Source organism: Rhinolophus hipposideros (assembly GCF_964194185.1).
Source record: "Rhinolophus hipposideros genome assembly, chromosome: 18".
NCBI lineage: Eukaryota > Metazoa > Chordata > Mammalia > Chiroptera > Rhinolophidae > Rhinolophus > Rhinolophus hipposideros.
The window spans coordinates 12,699,820-12,722,546 of NC_138064.1; the positions used below are offsets into that span (position 1 = coordinate 12,699,820).

Below are 22,727 nucleotides of genomic sequence, written 5' to 3' on the forward strand. Positions count from 1 at the left end.
TCCAATGCATTTTTCTTTACTTTTCAGGGTACACATAAACACTATGAGAACATCCAAGACAGCTGTACCTGGGTAATATTTCAGTCTTTCTAACAAAGTATTTACAGTAAAATACTGTGATCTGATGTGATCAAAGGATGTCAGCTCTTTGATTAGAAACAACAAAAGAGGCAGCAGATGACACCCTTGGAAACGGCTGCACATACATCCATCTAGCGGGGCGTTTGGAGGTAGCAACAAAAGCATCACTGTGCTAATAATACTCAGCCACACCAGATACACAGCGCGAAATCTGGTTTCTGGATGACTGACGTTCCACTGAGAGGGCGTAAGAGTTGTGCCCAGGGCTTGAAAAGCTGCATAAAAATCTGATGAACTAGTCATGAGAAATGCATTGATTGCTTTGTCCAGCATCGGCAGAGGAGACCTGCTGCTCTCCTTCACTCCTCAGCCGAAGGGAGAACGCCGTGGCCTTTACGGGGCCCTGGGGAAAGAGGAGCCAACCCTGTGAGCCAGCCACAGAAACACAGCTCTGTGCAACCACCTGAGGAGGTCAGGGCTGGCTGCAGAAAAAGACAGATGTGGACTTAAAACTGGGAAGAGGAGGGGCACCCCCATGTGTCGATCAAGATACCAGTGACGATGGAGTGAATGTTTCCTATCTGATTATAAGCATCCTGTCCAGGAAGGATTTGATCTATGGGGATTTTTCCTGTCTGCTCACTGTATGGCCTCTTCATGTTCTCATTCCTACTGTACCACTTTTTTTTCTTTTCCTCTTAAAATCACAGCTTTATTGAGCTATAATCCACAAACCCTACAACTCACCTGTTTAAAAGTGTGCAATTCAATGACTTTCAGTGTATTCACAGATACTCGTAGGTGCACCCATTACCACAATCAACTTTAGAACAATTCATCACCCCAAAAGAAACCCACATCCATGAGCATTCACTCTGGTTTCCCTCCAGCCCTCCCAGCCCTAGGAAACAACTTTCTGTCTCTATGATTTGCCTATTCTGGACATCTCGTGTAATAGAGGAGATGTAACATATTGGAATCATACAATATGTGGTCTTTTGTAATTGACATCTGGCGCTCAGCATAATGTTTTCAAGACTCATCCCTCCCACAGCACGTGTACTATATGACTTCTAAAACGTTTCTCTGTAGCTCTCCCTGTTGAACTATAATTTTAGCTCTTATGTTCCTCGAGTGTGCACTATTCACTCTGGAAAAATGCTTATGAACTACGAATCAAATTTAAGAAATCCTGATTCAGAAAAGTCCAAGTGATTTTGTTGAGACTACAATGAAGTACAAGTAATCCATACTATGAGTTTTTAAAAAACGAATTTTCTAAAACTCATTAGAGGCATGTGGCTAATGTGAACCAGTGATGGGGTCCTTATAAAACTGATTTACATACAAGAGATAAAGGAGGGGCTACAGAATTCCTATGATAGAGCACTTGAGAACAAACATTATTCATTCACCCAATAACTATGAATGCCTACTAACCTGCGAGACACGATTCTAGGCACTGGGGATTGGCAGTGAACAAAACAGACAAAAATAGTTGCTCCTATGGGGCATGTATTTTAGTGATATGTCATAAAATTATTTAAAGAAAGAACAAAACCCAAGGGAATGATAAGCAGAAAAGTCAAAGTAGTGGTTACTTTTGGAGGAAGTAATGAGAGAAGATGGGGGAGGAAGGGAGAAAGGAGAAGGGTACCCAGGATGACGCAAAGGTAGGTAATGTTCCTAGGTTGGGTGGTGGCTTTTGTTAGGAGAGTCATGGTGCTGTGCTTTGTAACTCGCATGTCTGTTACAGATATTCATTTGCATATGCTAAATATTACATCAAACATAATTTTAAAAAGAGCCACTCCTCTATGTTGAAAAGTAGAAAGAGGTGTCCCTTTAAATGAGAGAGATTTGTCCAGGCTAATTTAAAATATTTGTGGAAATATGGGATACACAGTCGAGTCTTACAGTGAGCAGAGAAATTCTAGACTGGTGGGATTACACTTCAAGATTCTGAAATGCTGTTGAAGAAATGCTGTTGTAAGTATATTGAGGGGACATTTTTCCAGTTATCTTAGAAGATCATGAACTCTGAGTGATTACTGATCCCCCAGGAAAGGAACCCATGGAGCTTCTTTGTTAGCATGAGAACTTCATAAGACCAGAGATTTTTATGTTTTGTTCACAAATTTTCAAGTTTCAAGTTTCTTTCACGGACATTATCCCATTTGATTCTTACAACAAGAATTATCAGCTCATTGTATGGATGAGAAAATGGAAGTTCAGAGAGGCGCACGTTAACACAGACAGTTGGTATTGGGGTTTGGGCCGGATCCCCAACTTCCCGACACTTGTCACCCCACACCACCCTTGAAGTCCAGGGTCCAATGAACCCATATTTATTTACAAACCCCCAAAACAAATGTTAGAAGTTGCAGAGAATTACATTTAACGTGATACAAAGAAATACCAGTCTACTCTAGCGGTAGAAAATTAATGAAAATTACCACCCTAAGAAGGAACACAAGCTGAAACACAAGCTAGGAACTCAGAAACAGGTTTTCATGAATTCCTCAATGACAGATTTACACTCAGCGATTTATGAAACATAAGATGTCTGCAGGGCCCCTCCTCCCTGAGAGGCTGCTGTGCATTTTTACAAAATACCCCTCAGTGCCATTACTGGAGTTAGAATAGAGAATCAAATAAATACCACAGCAATTATTAATATTATATTCTTATGACAAGTTGCACTATTGAACGCAAAATCCTGTCCTCCACGTTGAAATGCCTAGGATTTGCTGTGGTTATGTTCCTCATCTTACTCTGATAATGTTTCAAGAATTTACAAAGCCCCCGTCAAGTGCTTTTTCCTCCGAGGAAGAAGTCACATTTGAAGGTGGGGAGTTAGTTTGTGCGTTAGTTTAGCTGCTTAAAACAAGCACAGGGCTCTCATGTGGTCAAAGTTCAACCCTCAGGCATATTTAATGTCACATATGAGAAAACAGTGCCCTAGTCACTGAGAGTACCTTCAACTCTGGACATTGATCATGCAGGAGATAACAGACAGGACAGCTGGCTTCAACTAACCATGTCCCCAACCGGAAACTAACAACTCACAGGGCACTTCCTGAAGGAGACCTAATAAGGCTCTCTCTGCATACGAAAATCAGCAAATTAGTATTATTTGCCCAGTAAACATGGTTTAACAGTCTCACTGTCTGTGGGAACAAACACTGTAAAAAAAAAAAAAAAAAAGCTAACTTTTCTATAATAAAGTGAATTTTAATGAGCACCTTAAATCAATATTAGGCAGCCAAATTATGTGTATTAATATCTACACATCATTAGCATCAGCCCAAAGGAATTCTTTCATCGCTAAAAGTAATGCTAAGCTTGACTTTTCATTTCCCTTGGTATTTATTTACATATTACATATTTGGTTGGAAATAACTTGCTCGAAACCTAATTCACTTCTGCTTTCTGTGTATACATATGTTTTGTTCATACCTGGCAGCACATCTCAGTTCAGACTCACCACATGCCAAGGGCTACAGAGCCCACAGGGCTGCCATACTGGTCAGAGCAGGCCTTGGTCTTGATTATCAGACGCTTATAGGTTGGTGCTGCAGCCCTCACACTCCAGTAGGTGCTACAGAAGATTTACCCACAAAACCATACTCCTTGCTTCCCATTTACCCGCTGCCCCAACACTGATCTCTCAGTTATTCCTTGGGAAGCAAAATGGTTTAAGGAAAAGTATGTCTTTACATTTTTCATGGGGTATTCTGTAAAATCATAAGGAAGTGCTAGGTTTTGTTTCCTTGAAAAAGCCAGTACTCAGCCAGCGCTGAGGGTAAAAAAAGGCAATGATGGGGCCCAAAAAATCCAGGGACTGACCCTCTGATTAGAAAAGAATCTCATAAGGTTATCACCCAAATGACTCTGTGATTCATACCACCCTAAATTTATGATCTGAATTCTGACAGTAATGAACAAACCCTACCATGCTACCGTGCTCTGGCTACTATGGTTTCTGAGTCCAATGGCCTCAGCATCTGTCCACCTCTTTCTTGACAGTGCTTGACATTTTCAAGATACCTTCCATCTTCCCAGTTTTTGGTTATACTTGATCATGGTAACAGAAGTTCAAGAAGGAGGGCAGCTTCCTTTTCTTAGGAACTATCATATTCTTGCATCTTATTTGCATGTGTTTTTCCCCAACTAAATGTGCTGAAAATTCCAAAAGCTAACTTCATTTTCTCAAAACCAGTGCATTTGCTTTGCCCCATACATAGGCCTTTTGCAGAAGCAAAATACTTCTAGGCCAACGGTTTGCCGTTGGCCAAATTGGTATAAAATCTCTTTTAAATAACACAGCTTGGGTAGGCCACCAGCAACCTCAGTCCTCACATTCACAATTTTCCTATTTTCTTTATGACGTTTTGGAAGAGATACAATGATATGATCCAAACTTCTTTTGGACATGGGCAGTTTTTTCTTCTCGGAGGGTGAAATTACAACTCACTGGGGGGTTTGTTCCAAAAAGAAATGGGGTTGCCATTAGGGAAGCTACAGACCATTTTATAAAGCTGGAATCCAACTTCAGGACTAAAAGAGTTGATAAACATCTTAACTCTCCCCAGTATCATGCTTCAGCTGTCATTCCAGTTTCCCTCAGTAAGGAAAAAATTATTTTCATAAAAGAAGCCAATTTTCAAAATTAGTGAAATACAACCTAAGCAGGGCAAAGGAGTAAACACAGGATGGGAGGACATTCTATCAAAGTTTCCATCCTTAGCTTCTAATTTTACATTAGGAAAGTCCCTGTCTTAGAATGACTGGTGCTGTCCAACAGAATCTTCCACAGAAGGATAGAAATGTCCTATTTCTGTGTGGTCTAATGTGGTAGCTACTAGCCACATTGTGCTGTTGAGCACTTGAAACTTGCCTAGTGAATTGACGAACTGACATTTTCTTCTTTGATTTAAAATTAAATAGCTACACATGGCTAGTGGTTACCATACTAGGTGACACAGCTTAATATAGTTAGGGCAGACCCTCGGTCACTTAAATCTTTGTGTCCCTATTGGCACAACAGCCTGGAGATCTAAGGCCCATAGAAAATACAAAGCACTTTATGACTTATTTTTCCCCGAAAATATTAAATAATTAAATAGAACAGCCTCTATGAAGCCAGACAGGAAAAACATCTGCAAGAAATTCTCTAAGGATGATGCTGCTCTTTAGGATGAGACAGGAAGGGGAATGGAGAATTAATGTCCTGCGTGCATGGCTTCTAGATGCCAGTCCCAGCTCCAGCTCCATCATCAACTAGCTGAGCAGCACGGGCAGTTCCTGGAGTTCCTTGGACCGTGATTCTCTGACTTCCAGGATGTTGGAATCTGCTCAACAACCTCCAAGGTTCTAAACCTACCATGAAATGTAAACTCAATCCAGCTTGGGAGAAAAATAATTCCAAGGTAGCAATTATTGCATGTGGTCTCCCTGAATTCCTTCTGTAATTTCGGTTCCTCTACCTTTGTCACTTGAGATATGAGCTAACGAATACATATCCTGCCACCCGAGGACTCAGAATCTGGGAGTTTCATCAGGTGATCACAAGACTGGACGTGCTCACCCAAAATGGAATGCTGGTGAAACCCCAGTGAAGGTAGTCCACTGAATGCAATGTACTACCATTCTTTTTTCTTCATTTTTTTTCTTTCATTTAGAAAAATCTTAAGCCTTTAGAAAAGTGGCAAGAATAGAACATTGAACAGCTATATACTCTTCACCTGGCAGCAAGACTGTTCCTAAGTACAGATACCTGCAAGTCTAGGAGAGCTCTCTGCAAAGTAATGACTGGGTAAGACTTCCCGGTTCATAACGTGGTGAGAATAAAAGTTAGTCCCTCTGAGTGAGGAGGGCCTGAGTAACTACTGAGGGTAACATAGTAAAACGACATCACCGTGTTTCCTCTGTTAACAATTTCAGCCTTCAAGTTTGACATCAGAAACTTTTTAAACAGAGATAGAAACTAACCAACCCCTTATGTTTTGAGAGGGAAAAGAATGGTCTTTGAAATCAGGAAGGCTTTGTTCGAATCCAAGCCCTGTGCGAGCTCTGAACCTAGTTCTTTATTTGCAGAATGGGGTATAATGTATACCTCAGAGAAATGTTCTGAGAATTACATGAGATAATGTAAACAGAACGACACAGGAACAACCATCCAGTACTGCTAGTTGGCTTTTATAGTTTATAAGCATTTTCCCAAATAGTGCTTCAGGAATGACAACCCTGTGGCATAAATTCGCCAGACATCTCTATTTCTGGTTTATAGCCAGGAGAACCGAGGCTCAGAGACATTACAGGAAGGAGAGAAGGATGGGAGGAAACGGGTATCTGACGAGCAGACGCGATGGCCAGGTCTGCTGCAGGCTATGCTTCTATCACTTCTTTTAATGCTCACATCAACTTCAGGAAACAGGCTGTCGCACCGCAGTTTGCAGTGAGGTATTTAAGACGCAGGGAGGCTAATTTTACTGAAGGCCACATAGCTAGCTAGTCGCAGGGCTTGGCTAAGCATCTGGTTTAACTACCTATGTTAAGGGTTTACGAGCCTTGGTTAAGGGGTCAAAGGTCCCGGTTATGGGCTTACGGGCTCTGAGGGTGAAAGAGCCTTGGGTAACGGTTCAAATGCTCTGGCTGAAGGTTTAAGTGTCCAGGTCCCCTGACTCCAAGTTTAGGACTCTTCCTATGACCTCTAATGAAGACCCAGAATGTGGGATCTCTCACCAGCTCAAGGAAGCAGACTTTCTCACAATCTAGTTGATTCTGCCAGGCAGCTGGTATCTAGCCTGTCTTCGTGAAAACATGCTCTCCCCAGCAGGCCCACCAAAGCAAGTGGTGACTGGCAGCCTGCACAATGTTTAGGTGATACCTCAACTCCAGGAATCTCATCTCTGGAACCTCTGACCTGAGGTGATTACAATATTTTCAATAAGACTTAATATTAGAGAATGTCTATGGGAACTCAGACTTGAGTGATTTAAAGTAACCTTTAGGGGTGGCAGGTTAGCTCAGTTGCTTAGAGCGCGATGCGTGTAACACCAGGGTTGTTGGTTCGATCCCCGCATGGGCCACTGTGAGCTGCGCCCTCCACAACTAGATTGAAACAGCTACTTGATTTGGAGCTGATGGGTCCTGGAAAAACACACCCTTAAAATAACTAAAAGTTAAAAAAAAAATCATAACGCTTTGTACTGCTGAGGTTATATTGTGAATGGGCTGAGGTTGGGTTACTTTGACAGGCCACATTGTTGAAGCAAGGCCATGCTGAAGTCAGACCTTACTGTAAGGACTGTATTAAAAAACAAGCCTCCACAAGGATGTTTGATTAATAATAAATAAGGGGAAAGCAGACTATTTGCACAAGCAGCTGGTGGATGGCGCTCCCTGGGTGCACAGCTGAAAAAGTTTTATCAATACTTGGCAGTGCACACATGCCTGGTCTTCAGCCTCAGACCCCAGTGGACAGCCACATGAGTCCCGTGGCCAGCACATTCCTCACTGGGTTTTCCTCTAGCCATGGAGACTTTAAACAAACCTCTGCCTTTGTTAGTAACTTCGAGACACGTTAAGTGTGTTTTGTCACACCAACCAGCCTGCCCCAGCTATACAGAAGTCCATCTTAATCCTCTGACCATAATCCACATGAAAAACACAATACCAGTTTCATTTCCCACTCAGCAAATGGAAGGAGAAGCAAGCAGGAAGGTGATTGAAGGATTTCGAAACTACTGACAGTAAAGAAGACCAAATGTAGGATTCACGAAAACCGTCTCTAAATAGAAATCTGACCAACACACACTAAGAGGTGAGAAAATCAACAGGAAAAGTGGAGGGGGGAGAGGGAAGGAGGAAGGAAGGAAAATAGGGAGAGAGGAAGGAAGGGAGGAAAGAAAAGAAAGCAAGCCATTCATTTTGAAAATTAAATGACCTATTTTAGGAGCCATGAAATGTGAATACATTTATCATAAATGATTGGCAGCTGATAGATGGATACTATTAATCATATGCCCATCACTAGGTCCATTTCTCTTTCTCTGTATCTAAGTATCTTGGCAGGTATCTCGATCTTCTGGCAAAAAACTATTTTCCAAAACACACCAATGTATAGGTTTTCCAAACCCAGTGTCCGGTTATTTTCACCATTGTGCAAAGACAGGAGACCCTGCCGAGCAGCAGACGGCCCTCAGCAGGTCTGACACTCGGGCCAACCCCCAGGTGGCAGCTCAGAGAACACACTGTCCAGTTAAGCCCTACACAGACTGGCCTCGGAAAATACCTGGTGTTTGCGTTGAACAAATGGCAGCACCATTCAAAACACTTCATAGGGTTAGTGGGAGTGGGGTAATCTGTCATTTTAGCAAAAGCACAGAAGTCAGTGGGCCCTTGTCAAACACTGAAAACATGCAGTCATGCTTAAGACAGCCTCCTTTCCTCTCAGATGCTATATCCCTGGGTTCATCTGTATTACCACAAATGGACAATGAAAATCTACTTGTAAGTTGAAATGAGATGTGGAAAGGTCACCAGAAAACAGCAGGGAACAACACTCTACATCTGAGGGAACGGTTCTCTCAGGGGGTTCATTTGAGCTTTGTGATTTTTAAACAAATTTTTATTAAAAATGTAGCTAACATACATTGTATCAGTTTCAGGCGTACAGCACAGTCATCCAACATTTATAGACCCTAAAGAAGTGACCGCCATGGGAAGTCCAGCAACCACCTGACACGGTACAGCTTTGTGGGTTTTATTTGCTATCTTTTTGAAATTGCAATTTTCTTTCTTTCTTTTTTCTTTTTTTTTGTAATTTAAAATAACAAGGGTAATCAAATTATCCAGCCACTCTAGGTGATTATGAAATTAAACTATCAACAATTATCACTAAAACAAAGGTAAAGAAATTGCTTTTTCTCATAATTGAGTATTTCTGAAGTATCCAAATGTCCAAAAGAAGACTTCTCATCGTGAATATCTGTTTCAACAAAGACACCCTGTTCTGTAGTGTTAGACTCATGGAGTTTCTAATTACACATATGTAAGTCTTGGCAGCATTATTATCATTCAGTTTTACCTCCCGCATCGAGGAAGATGAAAGATTTGTATATGTCACGGGTTGTGGTCCTCCAATAATGAGTAATGAAAATTCTTATTTATCACCTCTAGGATCACCACCGGTGTGACAGTCTAAGATAGCATTACAGTTGCCGTCCGTCCCCATAGCCATGGATACAGAGTGCTTACTTGGATTTTGGAACCCACCCCTGGTGGGTGGGGGGTCCTGGAACCAATCCTCCTCAGATATCAAGAGATGACTATATTTACCTAGCCCACACTACCCTTGCATAGAATTTGACGAAATAACTCCCTCAGTCCATTCAGGAATGTTCTTTTCCCAATTAAGGTTTGATGACTCTGTAGCGAATACTGATTTTTACCTTTTTCCATTTGCATTTTAATTTTAAAAGTCTATGTTGATCTCATTTCTATAATTACAGTGTGTTTATCTTCTCAAAATCTTAACAACTTCTTAACCAGGGGTCCCTTTAATATTTAATTTTTTACTTAGTTCAGTTACTGAAAAACAACTCACAGTTTCTTTATTACTTGAGTTGATTTTTTTATTTTCTCTGTGAATTTTCTACGTGGCAATCACATTACTACAAGCAAAAAGTTCTTATTTTAATTATCAAAGCCAATATAATCCATGATTATTAAGGTAACTATTTTGCAAATCAACCATTGTTTATTTCAGAATATAATCAAGTACCACAGACTAGATTAAACACTTAAGATAGGGATTTTTTTTCCTATTTAAAATAATAAATGTAATCAAACCTTTCTGCCAATCTAGATGATTGTGAAATTTAATTACCAGCAGTTATCATTAAAACAAAGGCAAAGCAATTTCTCTTACACATAATTGAATATTTGAGAAGAAAATTCCTGAAGAGTTCTCGGAAAATGTATTTAAAAATGAATGTTAACCTGGTTATTTCATTTGTTATGCTTCAGTTGGTAATATAGGATAAATGACACACGTGGGTAATGCGGCTGAACAGCAGCAGGTACAAACACATTCTCAGGTAACTTTGGGCTTAATACTGAGTAAATTGGTAGATCTTTACTCCTTGTGCAAACACAACCAAACCTAAATCTCCCAAAGCTATCCCTCTAAGAGAGGTTTAACCCAGGTTACGGAAGTTCACCTCTCCATGGACACTACAAAATCGACTGTTCAGTTTTTAGTGCTCAATTGCCCAAATATGTCCTAAGGCATCTAGAGCTGTGCCAGCAAAGCCACTGCTACCTGCACAGAAAGAAAGCCTCCTGCACCAGCAGCAGCAGTAAGTGAGCCGGCAGCTCTGTGCACGACACTGCTTATGGGCCTAGAGCAGGGGTGTCCAAACTTTTTTCAACGTGTTTCACCAAGGGCCATATGCGGTAAAATACACAAACAGCCGGGCCACGCACTCGAGGTGAAGTACATATTGCCTCACCTGATTTATTTAAGTAAACTAAATATATTTTTGGAATTTGCTACGGGCCAATAAAGCATGGATCGCAGTCCAGTTTGGACACCCCTGGCCTAGAAGCATAACGGTGCAGAGAAGAGGAACCACCGAGAAAAAGGATCAATAGCCCTAAGAAAGGAAGTTGAAAACTAGGTCATGAACTTCATCTCCAGGCCTCTGCCTACATTCTTGCCTCTTCCTGAAATGCCTTTCCCTCTCTGCTTTCTGGAAAACTCTTACTCATCCTTCAAGGTCCAACTCACAGGTCACCTCCACTGCCCACTCTAAACTAAGGTCGTCCTCTCTTCCTTGCACTCTCCTCCACATATCACATTTTTTATCTTCTGGAATACAGATTGATATTTGCTTGTCCATCTCTGCTGCTGGATGGTGAGGGAAAGCATCTTGAGTCGCCGTTCTATTCCAAACACTTGGGACACTGAAACCTAAAAGACACTTAATAAATGCTTGTTTAATGGAGCCCCAACCTCAAGGTCAAATTTAACATGCAAAGTAAAAGGCAGATTTTATGTGTGTTTGACTTATTTCTAAATAAGTCTGAGCACCTAAAACTCTGAGCCATTGACTGCCATTTTCTTCATTCCTCCAAGAAACAAAATTCATTCACACCAAGCACTTAATAAGTGCCACACTCTGTGTGCTAAATGTTCTCCACACGTTATCTCTTTTAATCCCCTAACATTCCTATGAAGCAGTTCCTATTAATAGCATACGCCTCATTTACAGATGAGGAAATTGAGGCAGAGAAGTTTACTCAGCTCAAGTTTCCTAACTCATCAGTGATGGAACCAGAACTCAAGGACAACAATCCCAGGAATTCAGAGCTAGAGGGAACCCCCAAATTATCTTCCTCACTTAACCTCTTTGAAGCAGAGGCTTATATGGCTTCCTGCCTGGCCCATAGCAGCCCCTCCAAAATGGTGATTTAATGATTGATGGAGTGCCCTAATTTCTGAGATTCTGACCTTTGGCTGGGAGTACCCAGCTGCCACCACAAACAGGCTCTATTCTTTCCTCCCAACACCTCTCACAGGTGTGAATTGCTTATGTCACCTGCATTATTCATGAACCACTCCATGGAGAGTGTGCTTAAAAAGAGAACGACGATGGTTCTCCTTAGTTTTCAAGACAAAGTGCCTGATTAACTGGTGAATCAGACAATATCAGCTCATGGCCCAGGTTGGTTCACACCAAATCATGTATCCATGCCCACTTTTTGAACTTCAGCTTTCACGTAATTTCCCAGTTTCCATTAGGATTTAAAATAGTGGTAACTAAGCAGGAAAAAGAACCATCATAAATAGCGTTAGCCTATCTGCAACGCCATTACCACTATCTAAAGCTTATGCTCCCCTGCTGCGTCAAACCCCTGTATTCTTCCTAAGGCTGAGTTAGGTTTTTCAAGGGGGTTTCTTAAGCTACATGAAGACTTGAAAATTCAGATGCCACAGCATCTGTAACTTACATCATCAGTAAATCATGTGAAACTACTTCCGTCTTGTCCTTTTTCCCCTTCTTCTTTCCCTAAGCCACCTCTCTCCCCTCCACGAGTTGATTTTCTGGTGGGAAGTTTTCTGAGAGGGAAAACCATATGCTAATCATGAGCCAACATCACTATTTTAAATTCAATGTTAGTCAACCAAAATGAATTGAAAAGCAGCAGCAGTGGTTTGGGGTACTAAAAATAAGCTGTAGCATTTGCTGAGTTCTCAGAATTAAAACCACAGGCGGTCAACTTGTTGCTACTCTTAATCAGATATGACTGTTCTGTCCCATTGGCTGCTACTACGAGCAACCTGAACTATACCATACACCTAACAACACTGTGCTTTTGATCAGCTGGCCGTGATCAAGAAAGGAAGTGCCATTTCCCTGGCACTAAATCTGCCAAAGAAAGATAACAGATGGCTTTCAAGATCACCTTTGCCACATCACAGCCACACCGTCGTCAAATTCACCTTGCACTTATGAATTAGTTACACATCTATCACTATGGTTCCTTCATGTCTGGCTTGCTGTCCAGTGCCGCCAGCGTTTCCTCCTTTGAGTTTAATTTTTGGGTAATAATAAGCACACACAATAGGAATACAATATTAATATGCTGAGCATTTCCATTAGGACTTCAAGAACTTCTTGAACCCTGACTACTGTATACCACACTAAATGTCTTATCAGCTATCCCTTTAGGGTTTGTCATTCAAGTTTTCAGTGACCTGAGAGGTAGAAAAATTCTACCTAATGCATCATTCTGATTAGAAACCTGTCATACTCAGAAACCAGTTGGTCTGCTTCTATTGATTCCTACTCCTTCAGATTCATTAGCAATTTTTTTCCTCTTCAATTAGACCTGCTGATCAACCATAGGAAAGCTGAAAGAAGTCCTCCCTTTTCTCAGCCGCACTTGAAAAAAAAAAAATGTATGCCTGGAAAGTAAAATTACAGAGCGTATTCCAAGAGGCCACACAGGAAAATCAATCTCTCTCTCCCTCTCTTGCGTGTTCTCTCTCTCTCTCTCTCTCTCTCTCTCTCTCTCTCTCTCTCTCTCTCTCTCTCTCTCTCTCTCTCTCTCACACACACACACACACACACACACACACCACACCACACACCACACACCACACACCCAGGTAAATTGTCAGAGGCTGGGCTCAGATCTCCTGTTCCTAGCTGGCTTCAATCAGGACCAGAAAGACACAATCCCTTCCATACTTCTATCTCAAACCCATGCCCGGAGCATGTGTCTCCACGGAGCTAATTTCTGAAACAAACAAAGAAAATCAAGTCTGCGAGGAGAGAGGGTTTTGCTCCCCTCTGCCTTGAATTCGGGCATCCAGCTTAGTGGGCGCCGCAGTACAAGCGGGTCCAGGAGCCTGGCGTCACCCTAACCTTCCCTGGCCCGCCAGCTCCGGTTCCAGCTGTGCCTGCAAGTGCGAGGCTGCCCGGCTCCTTTCGCTTCTCTTTCGCTGCTCCCCAAGTCCCCAGAACACCGGGCGTCCGCACACTAAGGGTGCCACTGCCCTCCCAGCTCCTGCGCTGTCAGATGTCAGGCACAGGGGTGCCCGGGGCACCAAGGGTGCTGGCAAACCAAACAAGTGTCACACCGGATGCCTGCCCTCAATGCCAGCGAGGGGGCAGGACGGCCACAGGTAGACCCTACCCATCCCAGGATGCGGGGCGAGGGCAGCGGGCGAGACCCCCAGCCCGGCAGCCGCGCGCGACAAGCTGCAACTCACCCGAGGACACAGAGGAGCCGGACAGGCTGGAGTTGCTGGACGCTGCCATCTCCGCGCACCCGCGTGGCTGCTCGCTCAGCCCCGGGACGCACGCAGCCGCCGCGGTCCCCAGCCCATGGCCAAGTCCCGGGCACGCACAGAAAGCACCAGCCTCCGGACTCTGCCTGCACTTCCTGCTCCACCAGATGACGCGCTGCCGCCGCCGCTATTTATTTGTGGCTTCGGTCGGTCTCCGTGCCTGTGCACGCTGTGCTCCGGGTGTCTGGGGTAGGTGGGAGCTGCGGGAGGCCGGGGGCGGCCGGAGCGGACGGATCGTGGCTCCAGCGCCCCCAGCGCTGGTCCGCGCTCCCCGGCGCACGGCTGTGACCTGCGCCCCCGGCGGCCCCGCTCCGCCCCGCCAGCTCCCCGCACTCGGGGCTCCCGCCCTCCCAGGGGCACTTGGAGCAGCCCGGGCAAAGGCGGCGGGAGACAGACAGACAGAGCGACCTCCCCCTTCTCCCTCCGCCCCAACTCCGCTCGGCGCACACAAAGGAAGACGAGGAGCCGCGGGAGCTCGGGGGCTGCTTCAGCTGCCGTGGGCTTGACAGCTCCTGCGTCCGGGGCCGAAGGGGGAAGCTATGGCCCGAAGGGCAGGGGAGACAGTGGACCAAGGAGAGGGACCCCGGTGCTGGGGAGGCCGCCGGGGGGCGCGGGCGAGCGCAGCGCAGCTCCGGGGGTTTGAAGGCGCCCGGGAGTGCGGAGGGGGGGGAGGCGGTAGGGCTCCGGACGCCCAGCCGGACACGGAGCAGTGAGACCGTCCGGGTGGGATCCAGACGGCGCAGGCGGAGTCACTAAGGACACCACGTTAGGTGCAAGGGGACCTGGGATCCCAGGCAGGCTGTGGAGTGCTTCTTCCACTCCCCTCCAAATTGTCCTTTGTTGCTCTGGAGCTGATGGTCCCAGCCCCACAAGAGGGTGCGTTTCCCAAAATACCCTCAAAACACCCAGCAAGCCCATCCAGCTGCACTTAAGTACCCCAGCCACGGACAGTGCTCAACGGGACCCCCAGGCTTTTAAGGTTGGCCATCAAAGAAACAAACATTCGAAATATGTCATCTGGCCCACACAAAGCCGGTGTCAAAGAGAAAGAGGTTCTCCAACTGCCTCTTGCAAAGGATCCTCACAAAAGACATCAGACTGACGGCATGCCTGGCTGTGCCGTTTCAGGATAAGGAACTGCATAGGTGTGGGAGAGAAAGACTCTGGAGCACGAGGTGTGACTCTTCCCCCTGTATTTAAACCTAAATTAATTTCACTGGAAGGAAATACCATGCAGATTTTTTTTAAAGTCTATTTCACGCTCCCAGCAGGGTAATCGGTTCTTTGAATCCTGAAGCAACAGAAAACTGTGAAATCTGAACAGAAATTGTTAGATCAAAGGAAAAAGCAAACATTAAAGGAATGAAAGTGCTCTCATTATGTAGCAAAGTGGAAAGTGTTCACATTGGGGAAGTTCAAATTTTAAAAATGTGGTTAAAAGGACATAGTCAGTTTAAAAATTATCAGGAGTGACACAGGCACCGCAGCCAGTCCTCGGGGGGTCCACATCAACGAAGCACCTAACGTACAATGAATAATAAATACTGAAGAATCACAATATTATACCCACGTCACACTTTGTAGTCGATTTAAACTAGTTTTTAAAAATTCCCTCCAGGATACCATCCCTGTGCGTCTTCCCCCAAAGTCTCATTTTTTTAAAAATGCAGCTTGGTGACTAGTTGAGGACTCACAAGCACTCTCCAGTCCCACTGGACTGAGTTTTCCTGACTTTCCTCTATCGGAACTTGAAACATCCCCACCTGGTATAAAAAGACCCAAGCACGCTTACCCACCCACCAATTTTCTTCTTTTTGTGCAACAGAGCCTTGAGGCAGCCGGACTGGAGCCCTCCAGGGGCCTGTGGCTCATCACAACCTTGACTTCTGTATCAGAATGGGACCTCCTGTTTTCCAAGAGTTCTGCTCAAAGGCAACACCCACTGGTTTGACAAGTAATCTATGTATCCCGCCAGATCTTTAGATGCACTGCTATCTGACATGGCTATGTTGGTTGTCATCACCTGGGCTTTGAAGACGACAATATCTGGCTGGGTTCAAACTCTAGTTCTGCCACGTATTGGCTACATGACCTTGAGCGAATTGCTTTCACACGCTGAGCCTTAGTTTCTCCACGTGCAACCAAAGTCCTGCTAACATAGGTTGTTGTGAAGATTAAATGAGATGCTACGTGTAAAGCCACAGCGTACCTGACATAAAGTTCAGACTCTGTAAGGGACTGTAAATTGTTCACTCTTAAGAGATCGAATCTACAATGTGAACAATTTTTGCTTCGCCATTGCCTCTGGAGGTAACTAATCAGCAGTGACTTGTTCCACAACGGGAAATGTCTAATCTTTGGCCCAAGGTTAATACCTTTCTTGTCCCAAACTGAGCAACAAGTTTCATTCCTTATCTTAGAAGTCTCACAAAGAGATATCAAAGTCTCTTTCTGCAGTTTGAATCATATTTACCTTCATAGAGCTTTATGGTCCTTGGTTAGAGAAAGTAAATCATGGCCCTATGAAGTAGATTATTTTGATTACCCCAAATGGACAGATGAAGGGACCGAGGGGTCCTGGCTGTAGAGGCACCACTCCAGGGTACCCTGTGCTTTACAGAAGTAGAATAAGAGGGAGCCTAATTTTTTCCCACTGGATCCACGGGCCAGAAGAAGGATACGAAAACAACAAACATACTTGCTGAGTGGAAATGGGATGACTGAGAAGGCTGAGTTGGTTGGTGAAAGGTGGATGTTAGCTCTGAAATCCATTACTGTGAAGAACACATGACAAGCTCCAAGTTCAGAACTAAACTCTGAAAGCTGATCAGTAATTTGGATTGTGAACGCCATAACCAATGGAGAAAATGTAACAGACGTGATGGCTGCCTATCATTTTTCTTAGATTCGGAGGCCTAAAGTTCCTCCTGTTCCTTGCACATGCTTACAATCAGAAAATGAGCAGGAGGTGGCTGAAAAAATATGCTAATCCCCTCCTCAGGAGGCTCAGGGACCTGCTTGTGGAACTTCCGGAGCATTTCTCCAAATGAAACAATAAGAAAATTAGTTTATGTATTTTATTCATTTGTGCATGGCACCGATTCTGGGTAATGTCTATTTACCAGTAGAAAAGGGAACATGGGGGCTACCAAGATCTTAGGTCTGTTTGAAAAGGAAGATTTAAAAAAAAATTATATATTTTTTGACATTTCTACCTTCTTCCTTCAAATATGAAAAGACTTGCAGGACAAAAGAAGTTGTATTGATAATTTGGCCTATTTAGGAGTAAAAAATGCCGTTTTACCTTAGCTTTCATGCTAATTGAACATTTAAAGTCTTCCCACATTCCATTTCCAAATATATTTCCCATTCTCCCCTTCACAAACACAACCCCTTCTCACTGTGCCCATGCCACCTGGGGCTGGCAGCACCAGCCTTTCCCCACGTCCTCTCTGCTGGGCATCTTCCATATCGTGAAGGGTCAAGTGCAATGCACCTTCCTGGAGAGTCTTCCCTGATGGCCACACCAGAAGCCAGCTGTCCTGGTTGATTTCCTCTAGTCCTTTCTCTGTACCTCCCAACTGGCAGATGCTCTGTCTTAATGGTAACATTGGAACATATTTTATCTCCCTACTCCATTAAAAGCTTCCAGAACACAGGATCCTGTCTGTCCAGCCTTTGAATTCCCTACCACGATTTGCACACCATAGGTGCTCAGTAGATACCTGTTGAATAACCAAGTAAACCAAGGAACACATGACTCCATCAATGGTCCTCAAGGACACCCATGACATGTCCCGCCAGTAGCTGTGGCCACTGAGCAACAAGAGGATGAGTACTACATCTGGAGCACAGAAAGAAGTTGATGTGTGTGTCACGACACTCTTGCTGTGAACAAGAAACACTGAAATGGTGAAAAACTAAGAATAAAATTTTGATGGAATACGTGTTTGCAGTCCCCACCCCCATCACCGGCTGTTACAACTCATGTAATTTATTGTTTACAGAGTAGCTCTTATGTTACTGTGATTTATTTATTTTTGTTTTACTGTTCCTTTGAAGTTTAAAGGCAGACATGAAAACACCGCAGGCTGAATGTGGCCGCTGTGGTTGGTGCTCGGCTCCCAGGTTTCTGGCACCCTGGGGTGTTTGTGAAGGTCATTCCTGTTCTCAGTGCTAAACACAGAATGAAACATTCCTTACTTTCAACATTAATCCAGTGGCCTGCATTCACGGGAGACCAGTGGGGCTATCTGTCAACTCGCTCTAAATATTTTATGGCAAATACTCTACGCTGAAAATTGGTCTTTTTGGCCATCAATTTCTCAACATCGATACACTCTTTGTGGTAGTGAGAAATATCCCCCTTTGTAGTTTCAGCCCTGTTTCTAAATACAAAGCTCCCTAGTCCTGTTAAAGAGAAAACGTTGGCTCCTGGGGTAATGTCAGGCGTAACTAGAGGTGGAAGCCGAGACACATTCCATTTCTCTAGAACAGGCACCCAGGGTGAGGTGCCCCAGCAGGCAGCTCAGACGCTGCACGGAGCAGGCCTGCCTCTGAACAAAAGCAGTCCACACCTGGGGTGCAGACAAAGGGAGGCCGCCTCAGTACCCAATTCCCAGTGCACAATCGCCTGCTGCTGGGGACCCCTAGTGGCGACATATGCAGCAAGCACAGGTGTTCCTGAATCTCTTCACTGAAGTAGGAAGGGGCCTGCTAGGGGTATGCCCTGAGTTTCCTATTTGGCCACTTAACATGCGAGGGTCAGATATCGACATGCGCACACTTGTGCCACGCTCTCAGCTAGAGAGAGACTTGAAAGACACAGAGAGAGAGAGAGAGAGAGAGAGAGAGAGAGAGAGAGAGAGATTGAGAAATGAGGATGTTTCTTTCTTTCTGAAGAAAATCAGAGTTCAGAGACTGAGGGTAGACTTTAGAAATTCACTGACTATGCTTTCTTTGGCATATTGCATCTTCTGGCTTTGTTCCCTGGCATTTTAGATTTAAAAATCTTCTGCCCTCAATGTTGTAAGAGACATCTAGGATAAACTGAAGAGAAGAGAGTTCTAAGTCTGTTCTGAGCGAAAGTGTGCCGTGAGTTTGTTTATCCTGTCTTCTGGAGTATGGCTTTATGCTGTTTGACTATCAAAATTTGCTTTTATATCAGTAGCCAGTGGATTTATTCTCTGTTGTTCATTCATGTATGCATTCATGAATTCACCCTGTCATGTTTACTGAGCACTATGTATCAGGAAGTTTACTGGGTCCTGGGGAAAAAGATATGAGGAAATGATAGCCTCGCCCTGGGCATCCTACAGTATAACTCCCTCCACCCTCCCTGGGACATTTGCAGTTCAGTAGGGACAAGGTACAGCAATGATCTCTAATTGGAAATTACAGGCAGGTAGTATCCATGTATCAACTTTATTTCAGCTTTTTTTTTTTTTAAACAAAACCTCAAAAAAAATCAAGCCTCAAGGTCTATTTCCAGACAACTGACGTTTTCTCATCCACAGTTTGTCAGCTCAGGGAACTGAGCACATACTGTAAAGGTTCTGTGCCCTCATCCCCAGAAAAAGCCGTGAATCGATATTTTCATTTCTTTGCCCGTGGCAGCTATAGAGTCAACAACAAAACAGGAAAACCCTTTTCCATTTTTTTAAGGAGGGAAGGTAAATGAGCATGAGGGGAAAGCTAACAGGCATAATATCTGGGCCCATCCCCTCTTCTGATATTAAAATATGTTTTTGCCTTGTAAAAATATTCTAATTTGTTAGTAAAACAAGGCGTGAAGAAGTGATTTCAAAACGGTTTAATGTATATCTGTGGAGTCCGACAGATGTGATTCGTTTCCAGTGTATCGTTTTCTGAGCTGTGTGACCTTGAACAAGTTACTTGATCTTAGTTTCCTGATCTTTAAAATGGGATTGCTAATACTTACTTCCCAGCGTCCGTGAGGATCAAACGAAATAATAGGTGTGGTATGGCGTCTACTGCACAGAAGCCCAGTTAGTAGTTCCGGGTGTCGGTTCTTTAGAGCAAAGCATAGTATGCTTATTTCTACTTTTCCAGAGTCGTCTAGGAGGGTAAGGATCTGATGCAAAAGCACTTTTCATCTCTACCTACCACCCCTACGTACAGCATCTATATGAGAGCATTTAAGACATATGAGAGAGGCCTGCACTTTCGAGATAAACCCAAGTTCAAATTCTGATTCTGCTGCACACGCTCTGGTGACCTTGGACAGGGAACTTAACTTTTTATCATTCTCTATCTCCTTAAAACAGAGATAACAACACCTCATTTTTATGTAAAATAAAATGGCTTTAGTGTACTCAAGTACTTTGTACCTTTAGCAGTTCCTGGGGAGAAAGTGGATGTTGCTATGGGGAAAATGTTTCAGAACTTGCAGGGAGTCGCGTGTGGAACATAAAAAGTACACTCAAGTTCTCTCGCTCGCTCGAGCGCTCTCTCTCTCTCTCTCTCTCTCTCTCTCTCTCTCTCTCACACACACACACACACACACACACACACACACACACGGTAATACCATTAGGACATTTCCCCCAGCCTCCATGAATAAAAATCCTGGTAAAATCTGAAAGTAGGGCATAGCGAAAGAGTAAAGGCATCTCCCTGCCAAGTGTGGCCCTTACAAGACAAAGGGGAGAAAAACAACATTTGATGATGATTACTGCCATTACTTTTATTACCACTCTCAGCACATTCCCTGCCACAAGTGACATAGAAACAGCACCTTCCACATAATAGTCATTTACTGTGCTTGGCACTCTGTATATACTCGTATATTCACAACAGTCCTGACATGAGAACCATGAGATCCATTTTACACTTAGGAAAACTGAGACCAGAAAACTTATGTTACCTCTTCATCAAAATGCACGACGACCCTAGCAATTGGTATTGTCATCCTCACTGTATTTGCTTAAGAAACCACAAATGAGAGAGGGTAAATAATTTATCAAGGTCACAGACATCGATGTGAACCAGCTTTGGCTGATTCTTCTCAAAACACGATAAAAGAACATTGACTGAAGCTTCTTTCTGCTTCTTTGGTAAATATTTTCCTGTTTGAGCCTTTAGTTGGGTGAGAAATGAAGTCTTTCAAATACTTTACATGTTTTTCTATTTGGACCTAGACGGATACTATCATTTTTCCTTGCCTAACACATAATCCTTTGTGCAGGAAAGGCTCTGGAGAGCGCACAGGACTTGTGCCCCGTCTCTAAGGACCTGGGCAGGTGCAGGCATAGTGTTAGGGAGACCAAGATGGCATGTGCCCAAGTGAGGGGCTTTCAAGGAACCAACAACGTTCCTGATCAAAAACTCCATCTTCTCCAGCTCCCAGATACTGGAAGTTAGAATTCAAACACCTCTGGGGGACCTTAGGCATTAAACCAAGTAACTGTTTTCATCTGAGTAAGTTTCCCTATCTCCAAATCTGATTTTAATTCCAAGGAGAAGTCCAATTCATGGGACAGGATTACGCGGCCTTTAACGTGTCTCCAGATTTCCAGGGAGTTTTGTTAAATCAGATTCAGACATCGGCAAGTGTGGGGCAGGCCACACGCTCCCAGGGGACCCCGATGGCGCATCACCACACTCTGTAGTAACAAGTGTCCTAGGGCAGTGGATCACAACCCCAGCTGCACATCACAGTCACCCAAAGGCTTTTAGAAATGCCCATGCCCAGATTGCATCCTAACACAATCAAATCTCTGTGGGTGGGAACCAAACATCAGTATTTTTTTAAAACTACCAGGTGACTTCAATGTGCTGCTAAGGTTTGGAACCACTGATGGGAAAGATGGGATTTAGAGAGGAGATCACACTGTGGAAGGGAGTCAACTGGGAATGGTGAGGCCTCGTGTCGCCCCACGGTTTTGTCAGGACTGTCTCTGCTCATGAAGGAAGGGGAGAGAATCAAATTCTTGTGAAGACCTTTTATAAGACTATGTGACCACAGCCAATGCAATGTGAGAAAACAGAATACAATCTAACTTTGGGACAAAAAAGTTTCAATCAACATGGGGGCGATGCTTCTTCAAATTTTAGTCCACATTACAATTTGTAGAACACACTTCATGATGAACACGCGTAAACAATACACACTTTAGGGTCCCTCCCAAAAGAGCAGCCAGCTGTCAGGAAGGCAGACTTTTTCAGCAAATCCACTCTATCATTTCTCAATCAGAAAGAAGATTAGAAATGGGATTTTCAGCTCAGATGGGGTCGGAAGGTGATGTTTATGCCAGAGATATACTTCACGCCACAGCTACAAAAATTGCTTTGGGGAAAGAAAACGCTCAACTTCTTTTTTTCCCTCTCTCTCAACGTCTTAGGTGTTATGAATATATGAAAATGAAACCTTTGCTTGGAGGAAAAAAGGTACCATGTTTCCCCAAAAGTAAGACCTAGCCGGACCAGCAGCTCTGATGCGTCTTTTGGAGCAAAACTTAATATAAGACCCGGTATTATATTATATTATATCATATCATACCCAGTCTTATAGTAAAATAAAACCAGGTCTTACATTAATTTTTACTCCAAAAGATGCATTAGAGCTGATAGTCCAGCTAGGTCTTATTTTCGGGGATACATGGTCGTATCGTAAGTGAAAGCACCTGTTTTCCACTTCCAATGGTGGTAGAGCAGAGAGACAGAAAGTAGTTTAGCTGACTCCTTACACCCAAAGAATTTATCCTCATCTACATACACTCCCATTCCTCAGGGCTGACACTGAAAAGGTGGCAAGTTA

At 43.8% G+C, this 22,727-nt stretch overlaps 1 protein-coding gene across 2 annotated transcripts in view; it reads right to left on the reverse strand.

Moving 5' to 3' along the window:
- Positions 1-14,256, reverse strand: part of CHN2 (chimerin 2) — a 265,760-nt gene extending 251,504 nt beyond the window's left edge. For both annotated transcript variants that reach the window (XM_081079749.1, XM_081079748.1), the window contains exon 1: positions 13,871-14,256. In XM_081079749.1, the coding sequence (XP_080935875.1) occupies positions 13,871-13,919 (49 nt within the window). In that variant the 5' untranslated portion in view covers positions 13,920-14,256. The remainder of the gene's footprint in view (positions 1-13,870) is intronic.
- Between the last annotated feature and the right edge of the window lie 8,471 nt (positions 14,257-22,727).